The 26,692-nt window shown below is 48.9% G+C and overlaps 2 protein-coding genes across 2 annotated transcripts in view; one reads left to right on the top strand and one right to left on the bottom strand.

The window, feature by feature from the left end:
- ERO1A (endoplasmic reticulum oxidoreductase 1 alpha) overlaps nt 1–4,288 on the top strand; it is a 39,047-nt gene extending 34,759 nt beyond the window's left edge. Inside the window, exons 11-13 of the mRNA XM_048484683.1 lie at nt 382–468; nt 1,595–1,728; nt 3,623–4,288. Of these exons, the coding sequence (XP_048340640.1) occupies nt 382–468; nt 1,595–1,728; nt 3,623–3,683 (282 nt within the window). The 3' untranslated portion in view covers nt 3,684–4,288. The remainder of the gene's footprint in view (nt 1–381; nt 469–1,594; nt 1,729–3,622) is intronic.
- A 6,664-nt stretch (nt 4,289–10,952) lies between these two features.
- GPR137C (G protein-coupled receptor 137C) lies at nt 10,953–23,679 on the bottom strand. The gene is made up of 7 exons (XM_048484682.1): nt 23,657–23,679; nt 22,494–22,565; nt 18,570–18,798; nt 16,766–16,915; nt 16,013–16,138; nt 13,624–13,748; nt 10,953–12,721 (listed from the first exon to the last, which is right to left on the bottom strand). Exons 1-7 carry the CDS (start codon nt 23,677–23,679, stop codon nt 12,550–12,552), a joined length of 897 nt encoding a protein of 298 aa, XP_048340639.1. The 3' UTR covers nt 10,953–12,549.
- Nucleotides 23,680–26,692: the final 3,013 nt, after the last annotated feature.

Here is a 26,692-nt window from a genome sequence, read left to right as displayed (position 1 = left end):
TATAGGCCCTAGAGAAGAAAATGCGGTGCAGGGCAGCTCGAGGTCTGGAAACTTGTCTCAGAAAGTAGAAACTTTAAAGACGAAGGGGCCCAGAAATTTCTGTGTGGTACAGAAGGGAGGGACAAAGTGGAGCAATAATAAAGCATAAAACCTGGAAAGGGAGAAAAACCTGTGGAAGAGATGAGAGTAATTTGAGAGAAATGCAGGTATCTGAGCAGCTCAGTTCTAACAGCGTTGAAGCCACGGGGCAAACGACCCCATGGAGCTGCTTAAACCTCACACTGTTTCTCACCAGCGTATTAGTCGGGTTTCAGGAGGTAAAAGAGAAGCACCAAACCTCTTTCCAACGACCTTTTATTTGTCTGTCATTTTTCCCATTAGGAGGAGTTTAGGCTGCACTTTAGGAACATTTCAAGGATTATGGACTGCGTGGGATGCATAAAGTGTCGGATGTGGGGGAAGCTGCAAGTAAGCAAACCCTTTTGTCTTTTTCTCTTCTCTCTTGGTGATCCGGCTGCACATCAGCGCGTTTTTAAAGACCCTTAACCAGAGTTGGGATCCAGCAGGTTCTCACCAGTTCCCGAGAGGGGGTTACTAATTATTTGTGTGTGCGAGGGGGTTACTAATTGGGTCTGCTTTTCCATTAGAAATCCCATTAGGGTCCAAAAAAATCATCAGAAGAGTCCTGTTGTTTCCTATGCGTGGCTGGATTAGCTAAGGTAGAAAAGCGGGATAATTCTCCCTGTTGGGCTGTTTTAAAACATGTTTTGTTTTTTTAGAAATCACCTGGGTAAAGTTCCTTGTTTAAGAAGGAAAGTCTCCTTCTTTTGATTTCTAGAAACAAAATTAAGTATTTGAAAGTATTAAGTATTTGACAGGCAGTCAATTGGAGGAGAAGTAGTTGTTTCTGTTGGCAGTAGATGATAGGACTTGCTATCATGAGTTTAAATGATGGACAGAAAGATACCAGCTGGAAATTAGGAACTTTTTTTAACAGTAAGAGTTTTTTACAGTAACAGAGAACTTATTAATGCCCCGCCCCCGGAATGCCCGGCCACGCCCCCGTCATGCCCCGCCCAGCCCCATTGGCACTACGTCACTGTTTGAATCCCAACACCATGGGAACCTGTTACTAAAATATTTGGATCCCACCACTGCCCTTAACCCTTACGTGGTTGATACAAAAGAGAGTTTAACCTGTTACGAAAAAGGCTTGGATTGGCTTCTCTGTTGGAGACGGGGCCTGGTTTGACCCCCAAATGGAAACTTCAAACTTCATGCATGCATACCTGCCCACAGAGATCCTATTTACTATGGGGGTGGGGTGGGGGGTTAATCCACAAGGAGGGTCTACTGCACAACCCCGACTGTCATACCGTGCAGTCACTTTTCCAAATTCTCAGGCATTTTGGTGGGCCTTTCTCCCAATAACTTCCTGGTGAACAGGATTAATGGGCACAACGCCCCAGATGATTTTAACTATGGCCCATTATGCGTGGGCTCTTTTCTGCATGGTGGGATTCTCTGTTTACACACAGGGAGGAACCCCGCTGTCTGCAGACTTACAACTGCATTCTGTTTCTGTTGCCTGCAGACTCAGGGCCTGGGAACCGCCCTGAAGATTCTGTTTTCTGAAAGGCAAATCCAGGACATGCCGGAAAGAGGCCCTTCGCCCACTTTTCATCTGACGAGGCAGGAAATCGTGGCCCTCTTCAATGCTTTCGGAAGGTGAGCTGTAGCTTTTTCTGGGGTGCTGTGTGGTTTCCGGGCTGCATGGCGGTGTTCTAGCAGCATCCTCTCCTGACGTTTCGCCTGCATCTGTGCCTGGCATCTTCAGAGGATCTGATAGTAGGAATGGAATTTCCATTCCTACTATCAGATCCTCTGAAGATGCCAGCCACAGATGCAGGCGAAACGTCAGGAGAGAATGCTGCTAGAACACCGCCATGCAGCCTGGAAACCACACAGCACTCCAGTGATTCCGGCCGTGAAAACCTTCGACAATATATAGCTTTTTCTCTTTGGAAAGTCCCTGCGGTCAGATGCCTTTTCAGATAACACCCACACACCCACCCACACACCCTGCTACTTTTAGACTCAATTCAGACTTCAATTCAGGCCTCTGATTAAACCTGAAATTGAAAGTCAAAACTGCAGACACCGGTTTTGGCATATCGGAGGCAAATCTGTGGTTTAGGCCCACATGTTGGCTTTCGTTTGCCTTCCTTTCTGTATGTCCTCTTCTGTATCTTGCACAACACACTCTGGAGGTGAACTGTGGTACACTATGGCTGTCAAGAGAAGAAGAAGGAAGAGCAGCAGTGGCGTAGGAGGTTAAGAGCTCGTGTATCTAATCTGGAGGAACCGGGTTTGATTCCCAGCTCTGCCGCCTGAGCTGTGGAGGTTTGCTTATATACATGCCACGACGGCTCTTATGAAACTTTGGAACAACTTATATTTGAGCCCTTCGGGGATAGGCGGCCTATAAGTTTAATAAAATAATAATAAAATAATAATAATATTTGACTGTAATAAGATGACCAAGGAACATCTTGACTGACCCTCTATTCTGTAAATACACGGGTAGAGACAGAAAAACCATTATTTCTATTTTAACAACTGGATCTGATTGGAGGATAACTCTAAATATGGCCAATATGCATTTGTAAGAGAATCTTAAATTTTATATTAGGGGTTATTTTTTCATACATAAGCCTTTATTGGCATAGTCAGAAAGAGTTACATAAATCGGGAACAATTGCATGAATGCATGATAGATAAAAGGCCCCACGGGGAGCACAACAAATACGTTCTACTGGGAACTCTCAACTCTCTCCGCAATGAAATTGGAAATCTCAACTATCTCCACAATGAAATTGGCGATCTCTTCACAAAGACAGGGATCCGAGTTGTTTGACAATAGAGATAACCTAGTCAGATCAGGCAGCCCAGATTGGAAGAAAAAATGTAAGTTGGTATATGTAAGTTGGTAAAAGTAAGGAGCAGCAGTGGCGTAGGAGGTTAAGAGCTCGTGTATCTAATCTGGAGGAACCGGGTTTGATTCCCCGCTCTGCCGCCTGAGCTGTGGAGGCTTATCTGGGGGATTCAGATTAGCTCTGTGCACTCCCACACACGCCAGCGCTTTCGGTGACCCTTGGAGGCTGAGTCACAGCTTCGAGACTCTCTCGAAAGCTCCCCACCTACCTCACAGGGTCAATGGTCTGCCAGAGGGGGGAAGGGCAAGGAGATTGTCAGCCCCTTTGAGTCTCCTGCAGGAGAGAAAGGGGGGATATAAATCCAAACTCCTCCTCCTCCTCCCCCTCCTCCTCTTCTTCTTCTATATTTAGATCTGATGTTATCAAATCTGGTGCAGTGCAAGAGTTGGGGAGCCAGGGTTTCAACCTATCAGTGGTTATTCTGATTTAGTATTGATTTGAATCTAATTATGTATTTTCTATTTTGCAAATTTGCCGTTTCATTTTTGTACGATTGCTGTTCAATGACTGTAGCAAACTTACTTGCTTACCCCAGGGGGTTTCCACAGCAAGAGATGTCCCCCAAGGTGGTTTGCCATTATCTCTCACCACGTTTTCTTCACCATTTTTGTCCTTTTCCACTGCAGGATTTCAACCAGCGTTAAAGAGCTAGAAACCTTCAGGAACCTCCTACAGACTCTGCAGTGAGGCCGCTTCTGAAGAGGACCAGGGGCCTCATTTCCTAAGGCAGGACGCTCAGAGCCATTCGTGCTTCTGCAAGCCACCAAGACCCAGGGGACTGCAACACCCAGCGTCATCAGAAAGCAGGACTATTTGAGGGGGGCCACTCAAGGCCTTTGTTGAACTGCAGAAGGGCCTTGCAGGATTCAAGCAAGAATGCCAGTGACAGACAGGCGCCCTGGAAAGGAGGGGGCCACCCCTTTGGAGACCACTCTCCGTCCTACGAGGCTTTGGGGTGTCCTGAGCGGACTTCAGTTCGCTTCTTTTTCCTTTTCGTCAAAGACCAATTGCTTTTCTTTTCGTCCGTTACTGGGAAATACAATGTAGGCGTGCCTTCGAGGGTAAAAGAAGCCCGGAAACTGTGAACCCGTTTAAAATGTGGGCGCAGCTTTGATTTAAAGGCGGCGGCTGCAAAAGGGAGGTTTGGTTCGGCTCCTAACATTTGGCACCTTTCTCCTGTTACTGCTCATAAGAACATAAGAACTAGCCTGCTGGATCAGACCAGAGTCCATCTAGTCCAGCACTCTGCTACTCGCAGTGGCCCACCAGGTGCCTTTGGGAGCTCACGTGCAGGATGTGAAAGCAATGGCCTTCTGCTGCTGCTGCTCCTGAGCACCTAGTCTGCTAAGGCATTTGCAATCTCAGATCAAAGAGGATCAAGATTGGTAGCCATAGACCGACTTCTCCTCCTTAACTCTGTCCAAGCCCCTTTTAAAGCTATCCAGGTGAGTGGCCATCACCACCTCCTGTGGCAGCATGTTCCAAACCCCAATCACACGTTGCGTGAAGAAGTGTTTCCTTTTATTAGTCCTAATTCTTCCCCCCAGCATTTTCAATGAATGCCCCCTGGTTCTAGTATTGCAGGAGAGAAAGAGAAAATTTCTCTCTGCCAACATTTTCACCCTATGCATAATTTTTTTATAGACTTCTAATCCATATCCCCACTCAGGCGTCTCCTCTCCAAACTAAAGAGTCCTAAAGCGGCTGCAGCCCCTCTCCTCATAAGGAAGGTGCTCTAATCCTTCAATCATCCCTCGCTAGTCCTTCTCTTTAACTTTTCTCATCTCTTCGATATCCTTTTTTTGAGATGTGGCGACCAGAACTGAACACAGTACTCTAAGTGCGGTCACCACGGCTTTATTTAAGGGCATGACAATCCTTGCAGTTTTATTACCAACTCCTTTCCTAATATTATCAGCTCCTTTCCTAATGCTCTATTGACAGAAGCAAGGGGCGGAATGCATGGTTTTTTTCTGGGGCAGTCACCACCGGCAGCCCAATGAAGGTCGCGATGCCGAAGGACCGGGAGAAACTCCTGCAGCCCAAGAGCCGTCTGGCATCCCACCCTGGGCTTATCTGACACAGACTCTAGCCTGGTCGGTGGTAGCAGCGTAGGCCCAGAAAGGGAACACCTACTTTGCTTGGCTGACCCAGAGGCGTAGAGGCAGACTTTGAAGGCAGCTGTTGCCCCGTGAGCCCCCCCATTTGTTCCGCCAGCCCCTTTGAGTTCCGAATCTGCCTTAAGCGGAATTGTGACTTCCGTCTGCACTGCCATGCTCCACTTAGGTGTCAGGCTTCGTGGCCCTAAACACCTTATGGCCTACCAAGGTTCCTCATCATCCCCTGCCAGCATGATGTTGGCAGGGGACGATGGGAACTGTAGTCCATACCATCTGGAGGGCCGTGAGTTTGACACCTATGCCTTAACCAATTTGAACATTACCCACAATGCTTTTCGAGGCAGGTGGCCGTCGCTTCTCCTCCTGTCCATTTTTCAACCCTGTGAAAGTTTGTACTGCTGCCGCCATGCCGTGTGCCAGCTTGGAAAGTGTGCAGAGGCGTCTTTTGAAAGTGCAGGGCTCTGAGAACGGGGTTCCTAATTGTATGGTCAAAGGCTTTCATAGCTGGAATCAACTGGCTGTTTTGAGTTTCCTGGGCTGTGTGCAGAGGTGGGATCCAGCAGGTTCTCACAGGTTCCCGAGAGTAGGTTACTAATTATTTGTGTGTGCTGAGAGGGGGTTACTAATGGGTGATTTTGCCATGTGATTTTTGCCTTAGTGACGCCCCTCCTCTCAGCAGTAGCGCGCAGAACTTGAAGCAGTCTAGCAGGAGGTGCACCGCGCAGGTGGCAGTCTGTCAAGCTTCGCGCGGCATTCGCTTCCCTACCAAGGATTCTGGTGCAGCTGCTGCATCACTTGCCACAGCTCCTCACTTCAGGGAATGCCCCGCCCCCGGAATGCCTGGCCATGCCCCCATCATGCCCCGCCCAGCCCCATTGGCGCTACGCCACAGTTTGAATCCCACCACCATGGGAACCTGTTACTAAAATTTTTGGATCCCACCATTGGCTGTGTGGCCAGGGCCTGGTAGTGCCCCGGAGAGAAACATACCTCACCACATCTCTGGAAATGCCAGCTATAGAGCAGGTGAAACATTAGGAGCAAAAGCTACCAGACCACGGCCACATAATCTGGAAAACTCACAACAGCCAATTGAATTCCGAATTGTTTTGTTTGTTTTTTAAGTTCATGCACATGCCTATGAAACACACTGGATTGTCTTACAAGGAAAAGGCTACTGTCGAGATACTGATCTTAATTTAAACTTGATCTTTCCAAAAATACATTTGCCGTGCCTTACTTCTCGTCTGCCCAAGTAAAATCCTGACAACTCACTGAGAGATTCTTGCTTGGCCTTCCTTCCTTCCCCATCACGGAGAGGGACGCTCTTCCGGCACCAAACAGTTGAATGTTACACGACAGTGTAAGAAACTGCTCCACACACACATCTAGGGTGGCTTGGGCCGCTGGGCACGACATGTAGGTAAGAAGAAGAAGAAGAGTTTGGATTTATATCCCCCCTTTCTCTCTTGTATGAGACTCAAAGGGGCTTACTATCTCCTTGCCCTTCCCCCCTCACAACAAACACCCTGTGAGGTAGGTGGGGCTGAGAGAGCTCCGAGAAGCTATGACTAGCCCAAGGTCACCCAACTGGCGTGTGTGGGAGTGCACAGGCTAATCTGAATTCCCCAGATAAGCCTCCACAGCTCAGGCGGCAAAGCTGGGAACCAAACCCGGTTCCTCCAGATTAGACACACGAGCTCTTAACCTCCTACGCCACTGCTGCTCCTGTTAAGTGCTGTTAAACCCCACTGATTTTCATGGGAAGAACTAAAGCGTGATCCTTTACATGGGAGTAAGCTCAGTTGCTGGCAATGGGGCTTGCTTCTAAACCGTCCTAGGGTCGTGATTCATCCATTTGAAGTGTTGCACGGTTGCTTCAAAGCAAAGCCACCGACTACCACTAAGCTTACTCCCTCGGAGCCAACCGGTTTTTCTAAACAAAAACCTCAGCATCCAGGTTAAATTGCCATGTTGGCACTTTGCGATAAGTGGGTTTTGGGTTGCAGTTTGGGCACCCGGTCTCAAAAGGGTTCACCATCACTGCTCTATAATCTGGGGGTGGGGAGATAATTGGCTGTTTTGTCGACTGGGTTTCATGGTCGAATTAGCTGAAGAAGACATCAGCCGAATGCTGTAATTGTGGTTGGTGAGCTCCAGATTCGATAGTAGGAATGAAAGCAAGTGGAGTATAAAGGTGAGGTTAAGCAGAGGCCCTTCGAGAGTAGTTCAGAGTCACAAAGAAAGTTCGCGGTCATCGAAGATAGCAAAGTTAACAGGTGAATGCATCATCGTGAATAAAAGTATCCCGGTCTCATAGCCGCCTATTTCACGATATTGTCCACTCGCATTACCTCGCCATCTCAGATACTTCTATTCAGATGCATTCACCTATTGACCTTGCTATCTTCATTGTTACCCCAGGCTACAGACTCTTTGTGACTACATGCCAGGCTACTCTATTCAGAGGGCCTCACCTTGACCTCACAGTACATATACTCCACTTGCTTTCCATTCCTACCATCAGATCCTCTGAAGATGCCAGCCACAGATGCAGGCGAAACGTCAGGAGAGAATGCTGCTAGAACACGGCCAGACAGCCCGGAAACCACACAGCACCCCCAATTGGCTGTTTACCGGAAAGGATGCACCTAAAAGGGCCCAGGTTCCATCCCAGTGAACCCCATTTGCAAAGATCTCCAGCCAGGAAAAGTCCGGTCAAGAGCAGGCCGAGGGCTAGTCAGCTGTTTGGTTCAGACCATTGAATTGTTGGTCTGGCACTGTTCTGATAGAAAAAAATTCTGGCGGGACTTCGTTAAATGTGGTTGTGAACAAGAAGCGTGGCTGAATAGACAAGTGATGCACTTTGGAATTAGCACATTGTCTCATAGGATCGTAGAGTTGGAAGAGGCCCCCGAGGGCCCTGCAGCTATTCGCCACCCTGAAAACCCTACAGGGGTTGTAAGTCAACTCTGACTTGACAACACTTCACACAGAAGAAGAGGAGGAGTTTGGATCTATACCTCACTTTTCTCAACTGGCGGCCTACAAACTTCTTCCCTTCCTGGCCCCACAACAGACGCCTTGTGAGGTAGTTGGGGCTGAGAAAGTGACAACTGGCCGAAGATCACACAGCAGGCTTCATGTGGAGGAAACCTGGTTTACCGGCTTAGAGTCAACTGCTCACTGGAATCAAGGCAGTCCTCCAGATTAAAGTCCGCTGCTCGTGTGGAGGAGTGGAGAATCACACCCGGTTCTTTAGGGTCCATTGCTTTAACCACTACACTATGCCCGTGGTGGCGAACCTTTGGCACTCCAGATGTTATGGACTACAATTCCCATCAGCCCCTGCCAATTGGCCATGCTGGCAGGGGCTGATGGGAATTGTAGTCCATAACATCTGGAGTGCCAAAGGTTCGCCACCACTGTATGCTGACTCACACTTAGAAGCAAGCCTTTATTGGCATAGACAACAGTACAACAGTAATAAAAAACAGATTAAAAAGCATATACAATACAGGTCGAAGGAAATCTACTGGCGTGGTACTCTTGCGAGAAAGTCTGCCACTATCATACAGAGAGAAGGATCAGGGTTGGGTCCAACAAGTAGCGTAATCTAATTAAATCGAGATGGGGTAAAATGTAAAGGAGTAAGAGTCACATACTTGGATCTGATTTCCGTGAATCTGACACAGTGCAGTAATTGGTGGGCCAGAGATTCAACTGAGCCATCACACGGCACACCTTAGCCTTTTCTGCTTATTAAATCTTCGCTATGTAACAAGGCAGAAGGCATAACATTAAACTTGGCGAGCATCATGGCTCTCCTTTGACCGGGCTTATTGCTAATACAGGTGGTGTGCCAAGTGGCCCGCTCAAATGGGAGAGAAAAAATACAGGGGAGCACGCTTGCCGTGTGATTAGGTAGAGAACTCTATCCAATAGTTGACCATTTAATTTCCTATAAGCTTCTGAATAGGACAAAGGCAAGTGGATCCACTGACAGTCCAATAGAGGCCATTTTTTTCTTCAATTATGGAAAACCAGGGGTTGGAATGGGTGATGCTGACTCACACAAAGCTCTGGCTGGTGGCCTTGCTAAGAGATACGAGGGTGCCCCTTTCAAAAACATCTTGCGAGGAAAAAAAAACCAAACCTTTTTATTTCAAAGCTTTTAAAGTATTTCGTTACAAGTTTGGTGAAGAATGACAACTCGGTACATTCGTTAGCTGCAGTTCCCTTTGCGGCCAGCACACCACTGGGCCACACAGCGGGCGGGGCTGGCCTAAGCTATGCCGAGCAAAGATGACTGTATCCCCCCCCCCCAACAAAGGCAATTGATGCATATAAAAGTTGGTCGGTCAGATACCAGTTTTCAGTAAAACGTGGGCCAGCTGCCTTCCGGCCAGCCAGCGGTCCAGAATCCAGTGGCTGTCAAAGAGCTGGCGAAGCTCAGCCGCTATTCGGCCTGCTTTGGCGACTCCATGCTGCTGTCCGGAGCAGCTTGTAAGAACTTTTGTGTCCGTGCAGGTCAGTGCAGGAACGGGACCCAGGAGCCTGCAGCGCTTTTCACACCCCTTTCCCCTCCTCAGAAACAAAACTTAAAGTGCTTAAAGTGCCTTGTGGAATATTGGTAAGCAAGAAAAAAACTAGACAACAGAAAAGGAAATAAGCTGAGCTCGTCTTTGGTGCCTTACGGGTCACTGGTGACGCCGGGCGGTTAACAACAGTTCAGCTGCCAGTTTGGCAGGAATCCAGGAGCGATCAAGGCAAAAAGGGGGTACAATTCGTTTGATCAATCTCACCACCCAGCCCCGTTTGGAAAAGGCAACGCTCTTTACAGCACGCATTCCCAGATATGGCGACAATCTGTATTCACACAAAGGCCAAGAAACTTGCAAACGTCCCAATTTGCACACAGGTGGGTGAGACCGGCGGGCGTTCACACAGAAGCCCCAATACACACCTCAGCAGCTTGAATATTCACTGTAAACAGATCCATAAGTTAATACGCGCGGGGGTAGCTTCCCTGCCATCTCCGCCCGGCTGGTTCCCCGCTTTGGCTGTGGGCTTCCGAGGGCTCGGGAGGCATGAAGAGAGGCCCCCGAGGGCTGGGGGGAAAAACCGTGCAGAATTGGCCAGATGCCCACGGAGAAGCTGAAAAAGGAAACGACTCAGCTAAAAAGTCAGCGTTTGCCTCCATAGCGGCCTATTTTGAGGAAGGAAAACGGACTACATCCGGAGGAGGGAAATCTCTTCTAAACCAGTGGGGACTAGAATGTGGACAGGACGGGACCCTGTAAACGACGAACAAGTGAGAGTCCCCCAGAAAAGAAATACTTCCCATGGACCCCGAGATCAGCACCCCCCCAGTCGAAAACCACTAGATTGCAGGAACTCCCTACCTATGTGGCCAAAGAGGTACATGTTCGGGAGGGGGGGGTTCCCAATGCTGGGGGCGGAAGGAAAGATACCCAGCAACATCCAGTGAGCCAAATATTTCAGCAGCTGACAACTCAACAGCTGCTTCCTGATACACACACGTAATTCCTGCCCCGAAATCATCCATACACAACACTACAAAGAGAAGAGTGATCTGCCCCTAAACCCTTACCGCCCCCCCCCCCCCGGGTCATCACATTTGGAAGAAACATGACCTCCCGTCTGGAAGTCAAAACACATGAAAATCCTTAATAACAGGTGTTTCCGAGTATACTTCTGTGGAGTGGTTTGGCAATCCAGATGGATTGAGCACCTCTACCGTCAGCCCCTGCCAATTGGCCATGCTGGCAGGGGCTGATGGGAATTGTAGTCCATAACATCTGGAGTGCCAAAGGTTCGCCACCACGGGTATATACCCTTGGTTCGATTTGAGGACGGGGTAAAACGGGAGCCGCTCCCCCGTTTACTGAGTAGCTTCCAGATGCTTAAAAATGCACGCACGGGCAAGAGTGCTCTGAGTTCCAAATGCGCGCTCATGTCAGTTGGCTCAACAGCTGCGTTCTGGCCTGCAAGTTTGCTGAAGAGCGGAACACGGTTCGGACCCTCCCCGGGCTTAACAACACGAAACAGGCAACCGCACCCGGGAGCGGCGGGCGATTCACGGCCAGGTTGGCGTGTTCTGTGCGAGTCGATCCAGAAAATGCCATCCCGGGGGGGAGGGGAGCGGGGGGCTCGGGTTCATAGGAAGCTTGTTCTGGGTTCCGGGACCTACAGGCAGGGGATGAACGCCCTTCTATTCTAGGCGCGATCATTTGTCCGGCAGGATCCGTCCCCAGCTGTCCACTTTCCTAACTGTGCTTTTCTGAGGTCCCTGTGATCAGTAATGGTTGTACTGTAGATATTCCAGGCTACTCCCTGAGTGGCAAGAGGCGGGGTATTCCCTCATTGGGTATCCCCTCTGCTGTTCCCCCTTTTGATCTCACCCCCCACCCTGACAGCCAGCCTCTCATAAGGACAGTGGCTTTCTCAGCCTGAACTGGACGCTTTTTCAGCCTGGAGTTTTTCAGTAAGGGGCGGGGGGGGGATGCGGGGGCAATTTGTCATCCCCCCCCCCGTGACCCTGCCTCCCCCCCTCCTCCATCGCAGCTACGTGTCTGCATAAGGAAGTGGCGTTATGAACTTTCACTCCTGAACTAGATGTTTTCCCAGCTCCGGAAGAAGGCGAGCTTTCGCGGCCACTGAACCGATCCACTTCATTCCAGACTCGCGGAAATAACAAGCGGCCATAGATCCACTGAAAAATACTACGGGATTGCAGGTTACCCGTTGTTAGTAAATCAGAAAGCCAGGTGCTAGGAAGAGACCTGCTATTCAGTCGCGCAAAATTAGGGCGTGTCTTTCCCCACCCCCACGGTCCCAGGATAGCACAACTGTTAGGATGTTGTAACGGCAAGTGAAATCCCCCTGGTGAGAATATGGCACCCAAAATATTAGCATTCTTGGTGGTACCCCCCCCCCCCCAATTTAAAAGTACAAACCAAAAGCAGAGAGAGAGAGCCGCCCCTGGCCAATCCGAGAAAAAAAGTTTCACCAGTAAATACGCAGAGGTGATCCCGTCCCCCCGAGGAAGACAAAAATTGCCTTTCCCAGCCACGGATGTGCAAACAAGAGCGTACCGCTGAACAGTCGTCCCCTCTCAGAAAAGGACTGGAGGAAAAGCTTTTGTGCCTCGCAAAGGCTCCGTTTAAAAAGTGCAAAACATCCATCCAGGAGGCAGCTCAGTCGCCAAGCCGGCTTCCTGCTCGGTCCACCCCGACACACAGATCTACAGACTTGTGCGCCAGTGTTCGTTTCCGTTGCTGCGGGCACCTTCTGGCGGCAGCTGGCTCGGAGTCTTCGAGTCCTGGTCCCAGATTTCAAACCTTATGGGTCGCAGCAGGGTCAGTCTTCCTTCGCCCCTGCTGGAGTCACCGCCGAGAGAGGCGCCACTGTCAGTTCTGGGGCGTCAGGTGAAAGTTGTGCTGGTTCTTCGATGCTGCGCCCCCGTGCTCAAAGAGAAGAGGAGCGGCGTCCACACTGGACGCGCTCAAGGGAGGTACCACGACGCCGTTATCGCTCTCCGTCAGAGAACCGTACCAGCCAGAGTTTTGGGGAGTAGGTAAGCTAAGGAGAGGAGAAACAAATATTAAAGCGGGCCAGAACGCCAAAGATTCATTTAGCTTTAGAAAACACATCACCGGTAGAAGATTTTTCTCTCTTTCTCACAATACTAGAACCAGGGGGCATACATTGAAAATGCTGGGGGGAAGAATTAGGACTAATAAAAGGAAACACTTCTTCACGCAACGTGTGATTGGGGTTTGGAATATGCTGCCACAGGAGGTGGTGATGGCCACTCACCTGGATAGCTTTAAAGGGGGCTTGGGCAGATTTATGAAGTCGATCTATGGCTACCAATCTTGATCCTCCTTGATCTCAGATTGCAAATGCCTTAACAGTCCAGGTGCTCAGGAGCAGCAGCAGCAGAAGGCCATTGCTTTCACATCCTGCACGTGAGCTCCCAAAGGCACCTGGTGGGCCACTGCGAGTAGCAGAGAGCTGGACTAGATGGACTCTGGTCTGATCCAGCAGGCTCGTTCTTATGTTCTTAAGATAAACACCAACTGTCTTGCAGAACAATAAACTCAATTGACTAGTTGCAGTTCTGGAAAGCCAATGCAATTCTGGGATGCACGGCTCCTGTTAGATTTTTGTGGCGTTCAGAGTGATCAAGCAGCCTCGGACGTATAGCTGACCCTATGAACAAATGAATGGTTAACAGCACTGCTCAGGTCTTGCAAACTTCATGGCGTTTATCCATCTCGTGTTGGGTTTTCCTTTTTTCCTGCCCCTTTCAACTTTTCCTAGCGTGACTGCCTTTTCCAGCGAGTCTCCTCTTCTAAATTTACGTTTACCAATGTTATACGCTACTAGGAAACCATACATTGAAACACACAGGTTAAAAGTCGTATCTGTAATATCCCCCTCCACATACTCATAAGATACTCAGAACATACTCGTCTCACCTTCCTCCTCCTTCTCTTCCTGTCCCAAGCCTCGGCAAATCGTCATCGCTGTCGTATCGCCGGGGATTGTCAAAGAAGTATGCCCGGGAACTGAAGCTGTGGCTGTTGATCATTCCAGCAGGCGCCTTGGTGGGTTGAGAGAGAGAGACAGCGCGTCATTTAAACAAGGATCACGAAATTATCTTGTAGCTCTGCACTAGAAAAAGTGCAGAGAAGGGCAACGAGGATGATTGAGGGACTAGAGCGCCTTCCTTATAAGGAGAGGCTGCAGCATTTGGGACTCTTTAGTTTGGAGAGGAGACGTCTGAGGGGGGATAGGATTGAAGTCTATAAAATTATGCATGGGGTAGAGAATGTTGACAGAGAGAAATTTTTCTCTCTTTCTCACAATACTAGAACCAGGGGGCATCCATTGAAAATGCTGGGGGGAAGAATTAGGACTAATAAAAGGAAACACTTCTTCACGCAACGTGTGATTGGTGTTTGGAATCTGCTGCCACAGGAGGTGGTGATGGCCACTTACCTGGAGAGCTTTAAAGGGGGCTTGGACAGATTTATGGAGGAGAAGTCGATCTTTGGCTACCAATCTTGGTCCTCCTTGATCTCAGATTGTAAATGCCTTAGCAGACCAGGTGCTCGGGAGCAGCAGCAGCAGCAGCAGCAGCAGCAGCAGGCCATTGCTTTCACATCCTGCTTGTGATCTCCCAAAGGCACCTGGTGGGCCACTGCAAGTAGCAGAGTGCTGGGCTAGATGGACTCTGGTCTGATCCAGCAGGCTAGTTCTTATGTTCTCTGTGGGAGGGAGGGCAGGGAATAGGTATTTCCCGTCTCCTCCTCCAGGATACTATAAGCTCCTTCCTCACCCTAGTGCATGATCAGTCAAGCTGTTTTGATTGAAAAATTTTTTTTAATTAATTTTACTGGGTCACGGTGGTGTACTGGAGCCAGTGTGCTGTAGTGGTTAACAGAAGGTGCACTCTAATCTGGAGAACCGGGTTTGATTCCCCACTCTGCCACTAGAGCTGTGGAGGTTTATCTGGTGAACCAGATTAGCTTGTGCACTCCCAAAACATGCCAGCTAAACAATACACAAATTTAGGAGTGTATTGTCATTTAAAAGAAGCAGACAATCTCCCAAAGACATTAAGTACTGTCCAATGACGCCAAAAGGCAACTGAAATGGAGTCTCTCCTTGCCTTAAGCCAGAATTCTCTTGGGGGTGGAATTTCGTGTGTGTGTGTGTGTCCCCACAATACACCAACTGATCTTCCTCCCTCTGTCCCGCCTTTGCTTTCCCTCACACCCTGTCCCTTGTAGCCCCCACAGCGTTCACCTATTCCAATCTTCCTCCCTTCTGCCCTCAATGCCTTCGTTCACCCCTTCTGCCCCCAGCCCACAATCCCACCCCTTTTTTGCTCCATTTCTTTCTTTCCTACCCATTTCCCTTCTTATCTTTCCAATTCACCAACCCCCTCCTGCCCCCAAACACACTTGGAAGTTTAAACTGAAAATACAGTGGCCATTTTGGATCACCGAGGTAACCACAGACAATGTAGGTGGCAATGCCTGCAGTTACCTCGGTGGGCCAAAATGGCTGCCAAGATCTCATGAGGTAATCAGAGGTGGGATCCAGCAGGTTCTCACAGGTTCCCGAGAGTAGGCTACTAATTATTTGTGTGTGCCGAGAGGGGGTGACTAATGGGTGATTTTGCCACGTGATTTTGGCCTCAGTTACGCCCCTCCTCTCAGCAGTAGCGAGCAGAACGTGAAGCAGTCTAGCAGGAGGTGCACCGGCGTGCGTGGCAGCCTGCGCCTGCGTGCATTCGTTTCCTGCCCAAGGACCGGCGCAGCGGCTGCGTCCTTGCCACAGCCCCGCCCAGGAATGCCCCGCCCCCAGAATGCCCGGCCACGCCCCCGTCGTGCCCAGCCCAGCCCCATTGGTGTTACGCCACAGTTTGAATCCCACCACCATGGGAACCTGTTACTAAAATTTTTGGATCCCACCACTGGAGGTAATGCTACGACATTCATGTTTCTTCTGCAGGCTGTTTCCCACAGATTTGTAGGAACGTCTTCCATTTGGGAACTTGTCCTTACCGTGTAGATCTTTCGATGTGCATTCTGGCACCATGTTCAGAATTGGGTCATGCGTAGGGATCACGCATAGTCTCTTGGAAGGGGGTGAGGAGAAAAATCCCGGCCCTAATTCCAGTACAGCTTCCACAAGCAGAAAGCCTCTTTCTGCAAACTTGGCTATTTTTCACTTGGCTCGTGGCCGTCGTCTCCCATGCGCCGTTTTAAACCGTTTTGGCCCTTATTCCCTCTGCTGTGCACACTTATGTGTGTGCAAACAGTAAACTACTCAAAGGAAATCCCACCTCCACCTTACCAAGTTCTGCCCCAGCCTCTGCGCTCGGAAGAACAGGACCACGAATACGGTTGGCACGAGTTCCCAGAGGAAAAGAACCACCCCAAAGACCACGTACTCCTCGGTGCTGATTTCCTCCCCTCGAGCCTGCGGAAAAAGAGCAAGCATTTAAACTCAAAAGGTCACGCACTCAAGCAGGTAAGAAAGCAATTCAGTTATACGCTGTCACAATCTTGGAGATAGACTACTACAACACGCTGTACATGGGGATTTCCCTTGAAGACTGATCAGAGGCGGCGCGTGGCCCGGCAGCTCATCTTTCATTTCAACCCTTTTAGAGAGAGGGTTTGGATTTATACCCCACCTTTCTCTCCTGTAAGGAGACTCAAGGTGGCTTCCAAGCTCCTTTCCCCTCCTCTCCCCACAACAGACAACTTGTGAGGCAGGTGGGACTGAGAGAGTTCTGAGAGGACTGTGACTAGCCCAAGGTCACCCAGCAGGCTTCATGTGTAGGAGTGCGGAAACACACCTGGTACACCAGATAAGCCTCTGCCCCTCAGGTGGAGGAGTGGGGAATCAACGCCAGTCCTCCAGATTGGAATCCACCCGCTCTTAACCACTACACTACGCTGGCTCTCGTACTGACCTGCATGCACCAATGGTCTGATGTGTTCACATGTGTATTGAAACAGGCGCTCTGCTTAGCCTCAGAACCTCCTGAACCTCGTTTAGGGGCCTTTGGGCAGGGGGGTCTGGGTCAGCGGTCCTCGTTACCTGATCCAAAAGGTTGTCCCAGCCATAGTTGAAGGGATTGGGCAGGTGGTCCGGGGAGACAGCCACTGCCACCAAGTTATAGAAGGCCCTCGACGAGCATAACAGGATGACCACAGAACCAACAAGGAGAGCTTGGCAGACGGAGGTGCCCTGGAGGGGGGAAAGCACACGCAGCAGAGAAAGAGGCGCATTAAGAAGGAAGTAGAAGAAGAGTTTGGATTTATATCCCCCCTTTTTCTCCTGCAGGAGACTCAAAGGGGCTGACAATCTCCTTGCCCTTCCCCCCTCACAACAAACACCCTGTGAGGTGGATGGGGCTGAGAGAGCTCCGAAGAACTGTGACTAGCCCAAGGTCACCCAGCTGGCGTGTGTGGGAGTGCACAGGCTAATCTGAATTCCCCAGATAAGCCTCCACAGCTCAGGCGGCAGAGCGGGGAATCAAACCCGGTTCCTCCAGGCTCTTAACCTCCTACGCCACTGCGTTCGGATTTACACCCGCTTTTCTCTACTGAAAAGAGTCTCGAAGCGGCTTACACACTCTTCCCTTCCTCTCCCCACAACAGACTTGCGAGTTAGGTGGGGCTAAGAGAGTTCCGAGAGAACTGTGTCTGGCCGAAGGTCACCCAGCAGGCTTCATGTGGAGGAGGAAAAGAGTTTGGATTTACACCCCGTTTCTCTCTCCTGTAAACTCAGGGCAGCTGACAGACTCCTTCCTTTCCACACAACTGAGACCTTGTGAGGTAGGTGGCGATGAGAGAGTTCAGAGAGAACTGTGACTAGTCCAAGGTTACCCAGCAGGCTTCACGTGTAGGAGCGGGGAAATAAATCCAGTCCACCAGTTAAGAGTCCACAACTCAGCAGGGAAATCAACCCGGTTCTCCGGATTAGAGTCCACCGCCGTAGTGTTTGTTTACACCACTCCTGCCAGCTGCTATCCCGGAGGGTGGGAAAAGCTGGGGCATGCATGTTTTAACGAAACTAAAAAGACAAGTGGATCACGGATCAAATCAAGTGTGATCCCTCCCTAGAAGTTAATGTGACCAAACGGAGGCTGTCGTACTTTGGTCACCTAACAAGACGACAAGAGTCACTGGATAAGACCATAATGCTAGGACAGCAATGGTGAACCTTTTCAAGACCGTGCCCAAATTGCAACCCAAAACCCACTTATTTATTGCAAAGTGCCAACATGGTAATTTAACCTGAATACTGAGGTTTTCGTTTAGAAAAAAACGGCTCTGAGGCATGCGTTACTCAGGAGTAAGCTTGGTGGTAGTCGATGGCTTTGCTTTGAAGCAACAGTGCAATTCTTCCAACGGGTGAATCACGACCCTAGGAGGGTTTACTCAGAAGCAAGCCCCGTTGCCAGCAACCGAGCTTACTCCCAGGTAAAGGATTGTGCTTTAGTTCTTTGCCTGAAAATCAGTGCGGTTTAACAGCGCTTAACAGGGATACCTACACTGCTTCCCCAAAACTAGGTCTTAGGTTTAATGCTAATAATCAAGCTTAGCGGCCCAGGCCAGTCTAGATGGGGGGGGGGGGGGCACTCTGTTTGCGCGTGCCCACAAAGAGGGCTCTGAGTGCCACCTCTGGCACCCGTGCCATAGGTCGCCATCACTGTGCTAGGAGAAGTTGAAACCAACAAGACAAGAGGAAGACCCAACATGTGATAGACTAAGAAAAGGAAGGAATCCATAGCACTCCGTCTGCAAGACTTGAGCAAGGTTGTTACGGACAGGATGCTTTGGAGGTCCCTAATTCATGGAGGCTGCACGCAATACAGGCCAGCTGTGCCCCCTCTCACCTTGGACTCGAGGTAGACGTTTGCTGGGGACATTTTGGCCAGCCGGCACATGCAGTAGGCCAGCAAAATGGCACAGAGAATGAAGAGGCCGTCGTTGAGGAACGCCTGGGTGAACACCGCCCATCTCAGCTGGCCCTCCGGAGCGTCCTCGTGGACCGATAACGCACACGTTAAGTTCACAAACGTGAAGAAGAGGCTGGTGACGACGGAGCCCGTGTATAAGGCAGTTCTGAAGACGAAGAAGGCACAGTGAAAGAAGGGACTGGTAAACCTTTTCAGCGTTTCTTTCCATTTCTTTTTTTTTTTAATAGATTTTATTTTTGCATTTTGGTAATAATAACATACATGAGTAATAGCATCAACAACAAATAATATATAATAAGGTAATCAATCTGGTATATATCTAGGTTAATACAACAAATTGATGCAATTAAATACATTCATTCTATAATCTGTCTATATAAAGAGCGACTTCTCCTTCAAAAGAATATAACATTTATTATCAATCAATATTTTATCTCGGTCAAAGACCAGAAAATATCAGATATAAAATATAAAATCCAGATAGTACATTTCCAGACCAGATACAAAATAAAATTGAGGTAACCGGTTTCCAAAGACTGTTTGTCCAAACCATAATATAAGTTCAAGTTAAAAACTGGAATAAAATTTGAATAAAAGATAAAATCATTGATCCAAAGTTCCTATTTTTATTGCCCTACTTGTCCACGCCTTTTAACCACATAAGCACTGAATTTTGCCACCTCTCTGGTTATATTCGGATTGGCATCTTCTAATAGTCTTTCCATGGCACAATCCTCAGGGCCAAGAAAAATTGATGTTGGAAGAGAGTCAAACAGTTTTGCCCTCATTTCTTTGTGAGTGGGGGATAACATTTATTAAATACTTTAACATTTCTAGCAGTTTATAAACCTCTGAACCCACTGTTCAGTTTTTATGTCTAACCAAACTGTCTAATACGAAGTCAAATTACATCTACTTTCTTGGTTGTGCTATTATTATTTTTGAAAATAAACATATACCTTTAGTAATCAATTGGATGGAAATCAATATCTATCTTTCCCTGAAACAACCTTCAAGCTAGCATCTTGTCGCTAAAAGATCGCTTATCTCTCTCCTACACCCCCGTCCCCCAAAATCTTCAAGGAGGCAATAGCAACAGAAAAACTGTGGGGCAGCAGAGAAACCCAGCATTTTAAGGATGGAAATGTATTTATTTATTATTATTATTTAGGAGCAGCAGTGGTGTAGGAGGTTAAGAGCTCATGTATCTAATCTGGAGGAACCGGGTTTGATTCCCAGCTCTGCCGCTTGAGCTGTGGAGGCTTATCTGGGGAATTCAGCCTGTGCACTCCCACACACGCCAGTTGCGTGACCTTGGGCTAGTCACAGCTTCTCGGAGCTCTCTCAGTCCCACCTACCTCACAGGGTGTTTGTTGTGAGGGGGAAAGGGCAAGGAGATTGTAAGCCCCTTTGAGTCTCCTGCAGGAGAGAAAGGGGGGATATAAATCCAAACTCTTCTTCTTCTTCTATTATATTTAAAATATTTATTAGCTGCCTTCCTTTCTTACCAATCTCCAGAAGTTTACTATAAAAGACAGAAGGAACATTAAAAAAAATACAGAAAATGCCCTCCTCAGCAGGAGGTGGTGATGGCCACTAACCTGGATAGCTTTAAAAAAGGGCTTGGACAGATTTTAAATGACAGTTTAAGACTCTCGTAATCAAATGCAGTTCGAGATAAAACTGTTCTCAGCTGCCTCGTGAAGACTGAAAGCGAGGGGGCCAAGAACACTTCCCTGGGAAGGTTGTTCCAAAATCGTGGGGCCACACCTGAAAAGGCCCTCTCTCGTGTACCCACCAAATGGACGCCTCTGATTGACAGGACAGTCAAAACGGGCTCTCCCTGTGATCTTAATTTCCCCATCAGGTGCCACCATGGGTCCCTGGAAACTTTCCTAGGAGATCCACTCCCATATAACCACGGATTCGGCTCTCTGAAAAGTTCACATTTAATATGGAAATGTCCCTAAGTGCAAGAGTCCCTCGAATTATCATCCAGCGCTGTATCCGGAGCAGCAGAGGCGTAGGAAGTTAAGAGCTCGTGTGTCTAATCTGGAGGAACCGGGTTTGATTCCCCGCTCTGCTGCCTGAGCTGTGGAGGCTTCTCTGGGGAATTCAGATTAGCCTATGCTAATATGCACTCCCACACACGCCAGCTGGGTGACCTTGGGCTAGTCACAGCTTCTCGGAGCTCTCTCAGCCCCACCTACCTCACAGGGTGTTTGTTTGGGGGGGGGGGGAAGGGCAAGGAGATTGTCAGCCCCTTTGAGTCTCCTGCAGGAGAGAAAGGGGGGATATAAATCCAAACTCTTCTTCTTCCCCCTAGCGTTGTCCACTAATGCAGTGTCCACTGCTCGGATTTTGAAATGCCACTGCATGGGACATCCAAAACACTGTGAGGAACCGAGCTGCCACGGACAGTTTCCGCGCCAGGTGGGCGCATCACAGCACGCCCGCGTGGCTTACACGGAACCAGCTGACCACGGCCACACAGCCCGGAAAATCCACAACAGCTAGTTGATTCCGCCTGTGAAAAGCTTTGACAGTCTGTTTGTTCATGACTTCAAAACTGGTCACAAAGAGGCCACATATGCATGTCGATTATAACCTGTCTGGGCCCTGCGGGACCTTGGTGAGTTCCGCAGGGCCTGTAAGACGGAGCTATTCCACCGGGCTTTTGGAGGGGCCGGCCGCGGTTCCACCGCCCCCCATTGAAATCAAAGCCGCCTGTCTGGACCACCTTGGTTGGGCCCTAATTCCATCTTGGGCCCTGCCTATCTCCTCCCCTTTCTTCCTCTTGGCCTTCAGATCTGGCGCCTGTGCGTGTGTGTTCTACACAATCTTGTTGTTTTAATCTATTTATTGTTATTAACTGCTGTTGAGTTTTAATGGGTTAAGTTTTATGTTGTATTAATTTGCTGTTTTGGAAAACAGCCGTGTTGTGAGCAGCCTATAGCCCTTCGGGGATGAGGCGGCCTATAAATTCAATCAATCAATCAATCAATGAATCAATCAATCAATCAATCCATCCATCCATCCATCCATCAATCAATCAATCCATCAATCAATCAATCCATCAATCAAAAACCATAACCATAACTGCCTTCCTCAGCAGGAGGTGGTGATGGCCACTATCCTGGATAGCTTTAAAAAGGGTTTGGACAGATTTATGGAGGAGAAGTCGGTCTACGGCTACCAATCTTGATCCTCCTTGATCTGAGATTGCAAATGCCTGAGCAGACCAGGTGCTCGGGAGCAGCAGCAGCAGAAGGCCATTGCTTTCACCTCCTGCATGTGAGCTCCCCAAGGCACCTGGTGGGCCACTGCGAGTAGCAGAGAGCTGGACTAGATGGACTCTGGTCTGATCCAGCAGGCTCTTTCTTATGTTCTCTAGGTTAGGAGAGACCTGGACCAGGTGCTCAGGAGCAGGAGCAGCAGCAGAAGGCCATTGCTTTCACCTCCTGCATGTGAGCTCCCAAAGGCACCTGGTGGGCCACTGCGAGTAGCAGAGTGCTGGACTAGATGGACTCTGGTCTGATCCAGCAGGCTCTTTCTTAGGTTCTTAACTGTGAGATTTCCAGACTGAAAAGAATAGTGCCTTATATCTCTGGATCAACAAAATCCACAAATTCCCTTTTATAAAAAATAATAATAGAGGCCTTAAAATCCAAATGGTTTCCAATACATATTGACTGGAATTAAAAAAAAAACACAACAAACCATCCTGTGGAAACCAATCCTTGGTCACTAGTAGCCATGCCAATGAATTACAGGCAGCATTTTAATCGGCAATTAAAAACAGCCGACTGATTAAACTTCCGCCGTGGCTGCCCTTCTTACTTGTATTTGTTGAATTCAGCCGCACACTTGACTTTGAAGATGACCTGCGAAGACAAACAAGAGAAAGGACATCTTGTGATTTTTGCAAAATGCCGTGTTCCAAAGGTGCCGAGTGGAATGCGACAGAATTGAATACCAAACAGCAGAAATGTTAGCTTTGCAGGACACAAACAGCGGCCACCCCAGTCTGCAGTGGCCAGCCAAGAGCCCCAGGGATGCGCCAAACCAGAATATGAAGAATGCGGTCCTTCTTCATATGAAGAACGCGGTCCTTCTTCATATACGCAGCAGTGGCGTAGGAGGTTAAGAGCTCATGTATCTAATCTGGAGGAACCAGGTTTGATTCCCAGCTCTGCCACCTGAGCTGTGGAGGCATTTCTGGGGAATTCAGATTAGCCTGTACACTCCCACACACACCAGCTGGGTGACCTTGGGCTAGTCACAGCTTCTCGGAGCTCTCTCAGCCCCACCCACCGCACAGGGTGTTTGTTGTGAGGGGGGAAGGGCAAGGAGATTGTAAGCCCCTTTGAGTCTCCTGCAGGAGAGGAAGGGGGATATCATGCTGGGGATGATTGGAACTGCAGTCCATAACATCTGGAGGGCCGCGAGTTTGACACCTGTGGGGCAGAGGGAGGGATGCCAGCATCTCAGATACACCGTTTTACGTGACGAAAGAGCGCGTGTATCTAATCTGGAGGAACCGGGTTTGATTCCCAGCTCTGCCGCCTGAGCTGTGGAGGCTTATCTGGGGAATTCAGATTAGCCTGTGCACTCCCACACATGCCAGCTGGGTGACCTTGGGCTAGTCACAGTTCTTCGGAGCTCTCTCAGCCCCATCCACCTCACAGGGTGTTTGTTGTGAGGGGGGAAGGGCAAGGAGATTGTAAGCCCCTTTGAGTCTCCTGCAGGAGAGAAAGGGGGGATAAAAATCCGAACTCCTCCTCCTCCTCCTTCTTCTTGGAAACTATCACCGTCTCCCATCAGTGCCTACTCAACCTGTAAGGAACTTCCACCTTCCTCTGGCCACAGAAGGCCTCAATCTCCAAAGCCGTCTTGCTCCTCTATAGAGGCTAGCCTCAATTTCCCACTTCTCAGGGAGAGAAGCGCGGAGGGGGGTGGAGCCCGGGGCAGCTCTGGGTGCCCCCCCTCCACATCTCACTTACCTTCGCCAGCTGGAATCTGCCATGGGCCACTCCTCAGCAGGGCCAGGTTGCAGCTGAGGGTCACCTGGCAGCAGAGCAGCCAGGTGGGGCGGGGGTGGGGGGAGGGGCATGGGGGGCGATTCTCCGCACCCCACGTGACCAGCCAGCGTGCGCCCAGGGACGTGTGACTCCACATGTCCCCGTGAGCGCTCCGCCCCTGCTCAGGGAAAGGGGGACAAACGAAGGCACCACTGAAATCAGGGAGACCATGCTGAGAAAAACCAAAGGGATGATCCTGCATATTGCTCTGGGAACTATCGCAGGAATAATGAGGCTGTCGGATTTCTGAGCTACTCAGGAATTCGGCATAACATCACTGGAGTCTTATTAAATATGGAGTCACAGCAATGGCTGGAAATGGCCCTCTAATGCCCTGTCTGTCCCTCAAAGCTCCAACATACAAGGCATTTTGCAGAATATAGAATAATAGGTTCCACGCCCCAAGGACCTTACAATTATCTCCCCTTTGTTTTGAGAGATGTTATTATTTTAGCAAGGCTACATGTATTTCCTTTGGAAACTCTGAATGGTAGGTTAACTGGGATTCCTTATTCCTTCAGAGTATGACATTTCAGTGCCCAGGCTATCAAAACTGTGCTGCATATATCCTCTTATGCAGTGGTAGGATCCAAAATGTTCAGTAACAGGTTCCCACGGTGGTGGGATTCAAACAGTGGCGTAGCGCCAATGGGGCTGGGCGGGGCACGACAAGGGCGTGGCCGGGCATTCCGGGGGCGGGGCATTCATAATTTCTCTGTTGCTGTAAAAAACTCTTACTGTAAAAAAAAAGTTCCTAATTTCCAGCTGGTCTCTTTCTGTCCATAATTTAAACTCATTGTAGCAAGTCCTCTCATCTGCTGCCAACAGAAACAACGACTTCTCCTCTAATTGACTGCCTGTCAAATACTTCATACTTTCAAATACTTAGTTTTGTTTCTAGAAATCAAAAGAAGGAGACTTTCCTTAAACAAGGAACTTTACCGTATTTCTAAAGCATGTTTTTAAAACAGCCCGACAGGGAGAATTATCCCTGTTTTTCTACCTTCGCTAACCAGCCACATAGGAAACAACAGGACTTGATGATTTTTGGACCTGATGGAATTTCTAATGGAAAAGCAGACCCAATTAGTAACCCCCTCTCGACACACACAAATAATTAGTAACCAACTCTCGGGAACTGGTGAGAACCTGCTGGATCCCACCTCTGCTCTTATGTCAATATTAGCAGTGTTAGCAGCAACAAAGGATTTTTCCACATCAAGTAACACGGAGAGATAAATGGGATTATTTTTGCATTTGTTGGTTGATAAAAATCCTCATGTAGCACCGGAAGGGGCAAGATTTTGGGCGGAAGCCTTTAGATTTAAAAATCCGAGAACCCCAAAATGGATATATTTAAAATGAAAACTGTATGTAAGCTTAAAGAACAATAACTATTTTTAAATGGCAAGACTGTCTTATTTTGGGATTTTGTTGTACGTGGTTTGTTTTGTGTGCACGGGTTTATTGATTATAATAAATTTAACTGAACTGTTGTTACTTTAGCTGACGGGTCGCTTCCTACACGACTGCAAAATATCCATATCTAACATGGGATTTGCCAAAGCTGGTGAGCTGATATGCTGGCAAATAGGGCAAGTTTTGGGAAGCCAAGGCAGAAAACATGTAAACATCCCTTCCTGCATCGGACACGATAAACAAGTCCCTGGAAATCATCCAACTCACGCCTCACTTGAGTAGATGGGAACTTTCCTCCAGCTCTCCTTCCTTATGGGACTGCTGAATCTGCAGTGGATTCTGTTGTAGGGTCATGTTGTAGGTCAGGGGTGTCCAACTCTGGCGCCCCAGATCCCTGGCCCAAAAATGATCAGGCTGGCCTCGACGAGGGGCAGGGCCTTTTCAGCCCTGGCCCCTACCTGGTGGAACAGGCTCCCTAGGGAGATCAGGGCCCTGCAGGACTTACAGAGTTTCTGCAGGGCCTGCAATACGGACCTGTTCCACCAGGCGTTTGGCCAACCTGGTTAAAAATACATCTACCGTGTCATCTGGCCTCCCGTGGGCACAAGGGGGGAGGGGGGTAGCCAGACGCCATCCACATTTTTAAATGGGTTCTGTTTTTATGTAATTGGTATTTAAATTATGTTTTAATGTATGTTTTAACCTTGTTGTGAACCGCCCTGAGCCCCCAGGGGGAGGGCAGTATATAAAATTAATTTTAAAAAAATTTAAAAAAGTGTTCATGGACTACGATTCCCATCAGTCCCTGTCAGCATATGCTGGCAGGGGCTGATGGGAATTGTCGTCCTTTAACATCTGGGGCACCAGAGTTGGACACCCCTGCTGTAGGTGGAGCAGACTATTTTAGTTCATTTTATTTTAGCGTTTGTAATTGTGGGATCTGTGATTTGGGAGTTAGCTGACATATTTAATAAGCTGTTTCACGCGTTGTTGTTTGTTGCATCGGACACTGCGATGACCTACATTTTCAGGGGACCCTCCTACTGATGTTTACTACAGGGGGTGGGTATTTTTAATAGGGTTTAACGACTTTATGGATTGTTTTAGCTATGTTTTTATTTTGATGTTAATTTTGTATGTTTCAACGGGGGTTTCATCCCCATTTGTCAGCTGCCCTGAGACTACGGTATAGGACGGGGTGTACATTGCAGAGATAAATAAATAAAAATAAGTTCCTCTTTTCCCCTCAGCTGCCCTCCTGCAGGGCCCCCACCACGGGACCCCCAATCCCATTGCTACATTTCATCCGCAAGATGCTCTAATGGTCTCCTTGGCTTGTTTTGAGCACATGGCTTCTTCACATCTGAAAAAGCAGAGCCGGGCTCCCAAAGCTTACGACCGAGCCTGTACAGCGCAGTAGTTAGAGGGTCACACTAGCATGTGAAAGATCCCAGTTCGGACCCACACTCCGCCGTGGAAGCTTGCCGGGTGGCCTTGGGCCAGCCGCACACTCTGAGCCTACCTCACAGGGGCGTTGTG

Source organism: Sphaerodactylus townsendi, linkage group LG02, assembly GCF_021028975.2.
Source record: "Sphaerodactylus townsendi isolate TG3544 linkage group LG02, MPM_Stown_v2.3, whole genome shotgun sequence".
NCBI classification, from domain to species: domain Eukaryota; kingdom Metazoa; phylum Chordata; class Lepidosauria; order Squamata; family Sphaerodactylidae; genus Sphaerodactylus; species Sphaerodactylus townsendi.
Note: the sequence above shows the minus strand (reverse complement) of the source record. Positions and strands in the feature narration are given on the sequence as shown.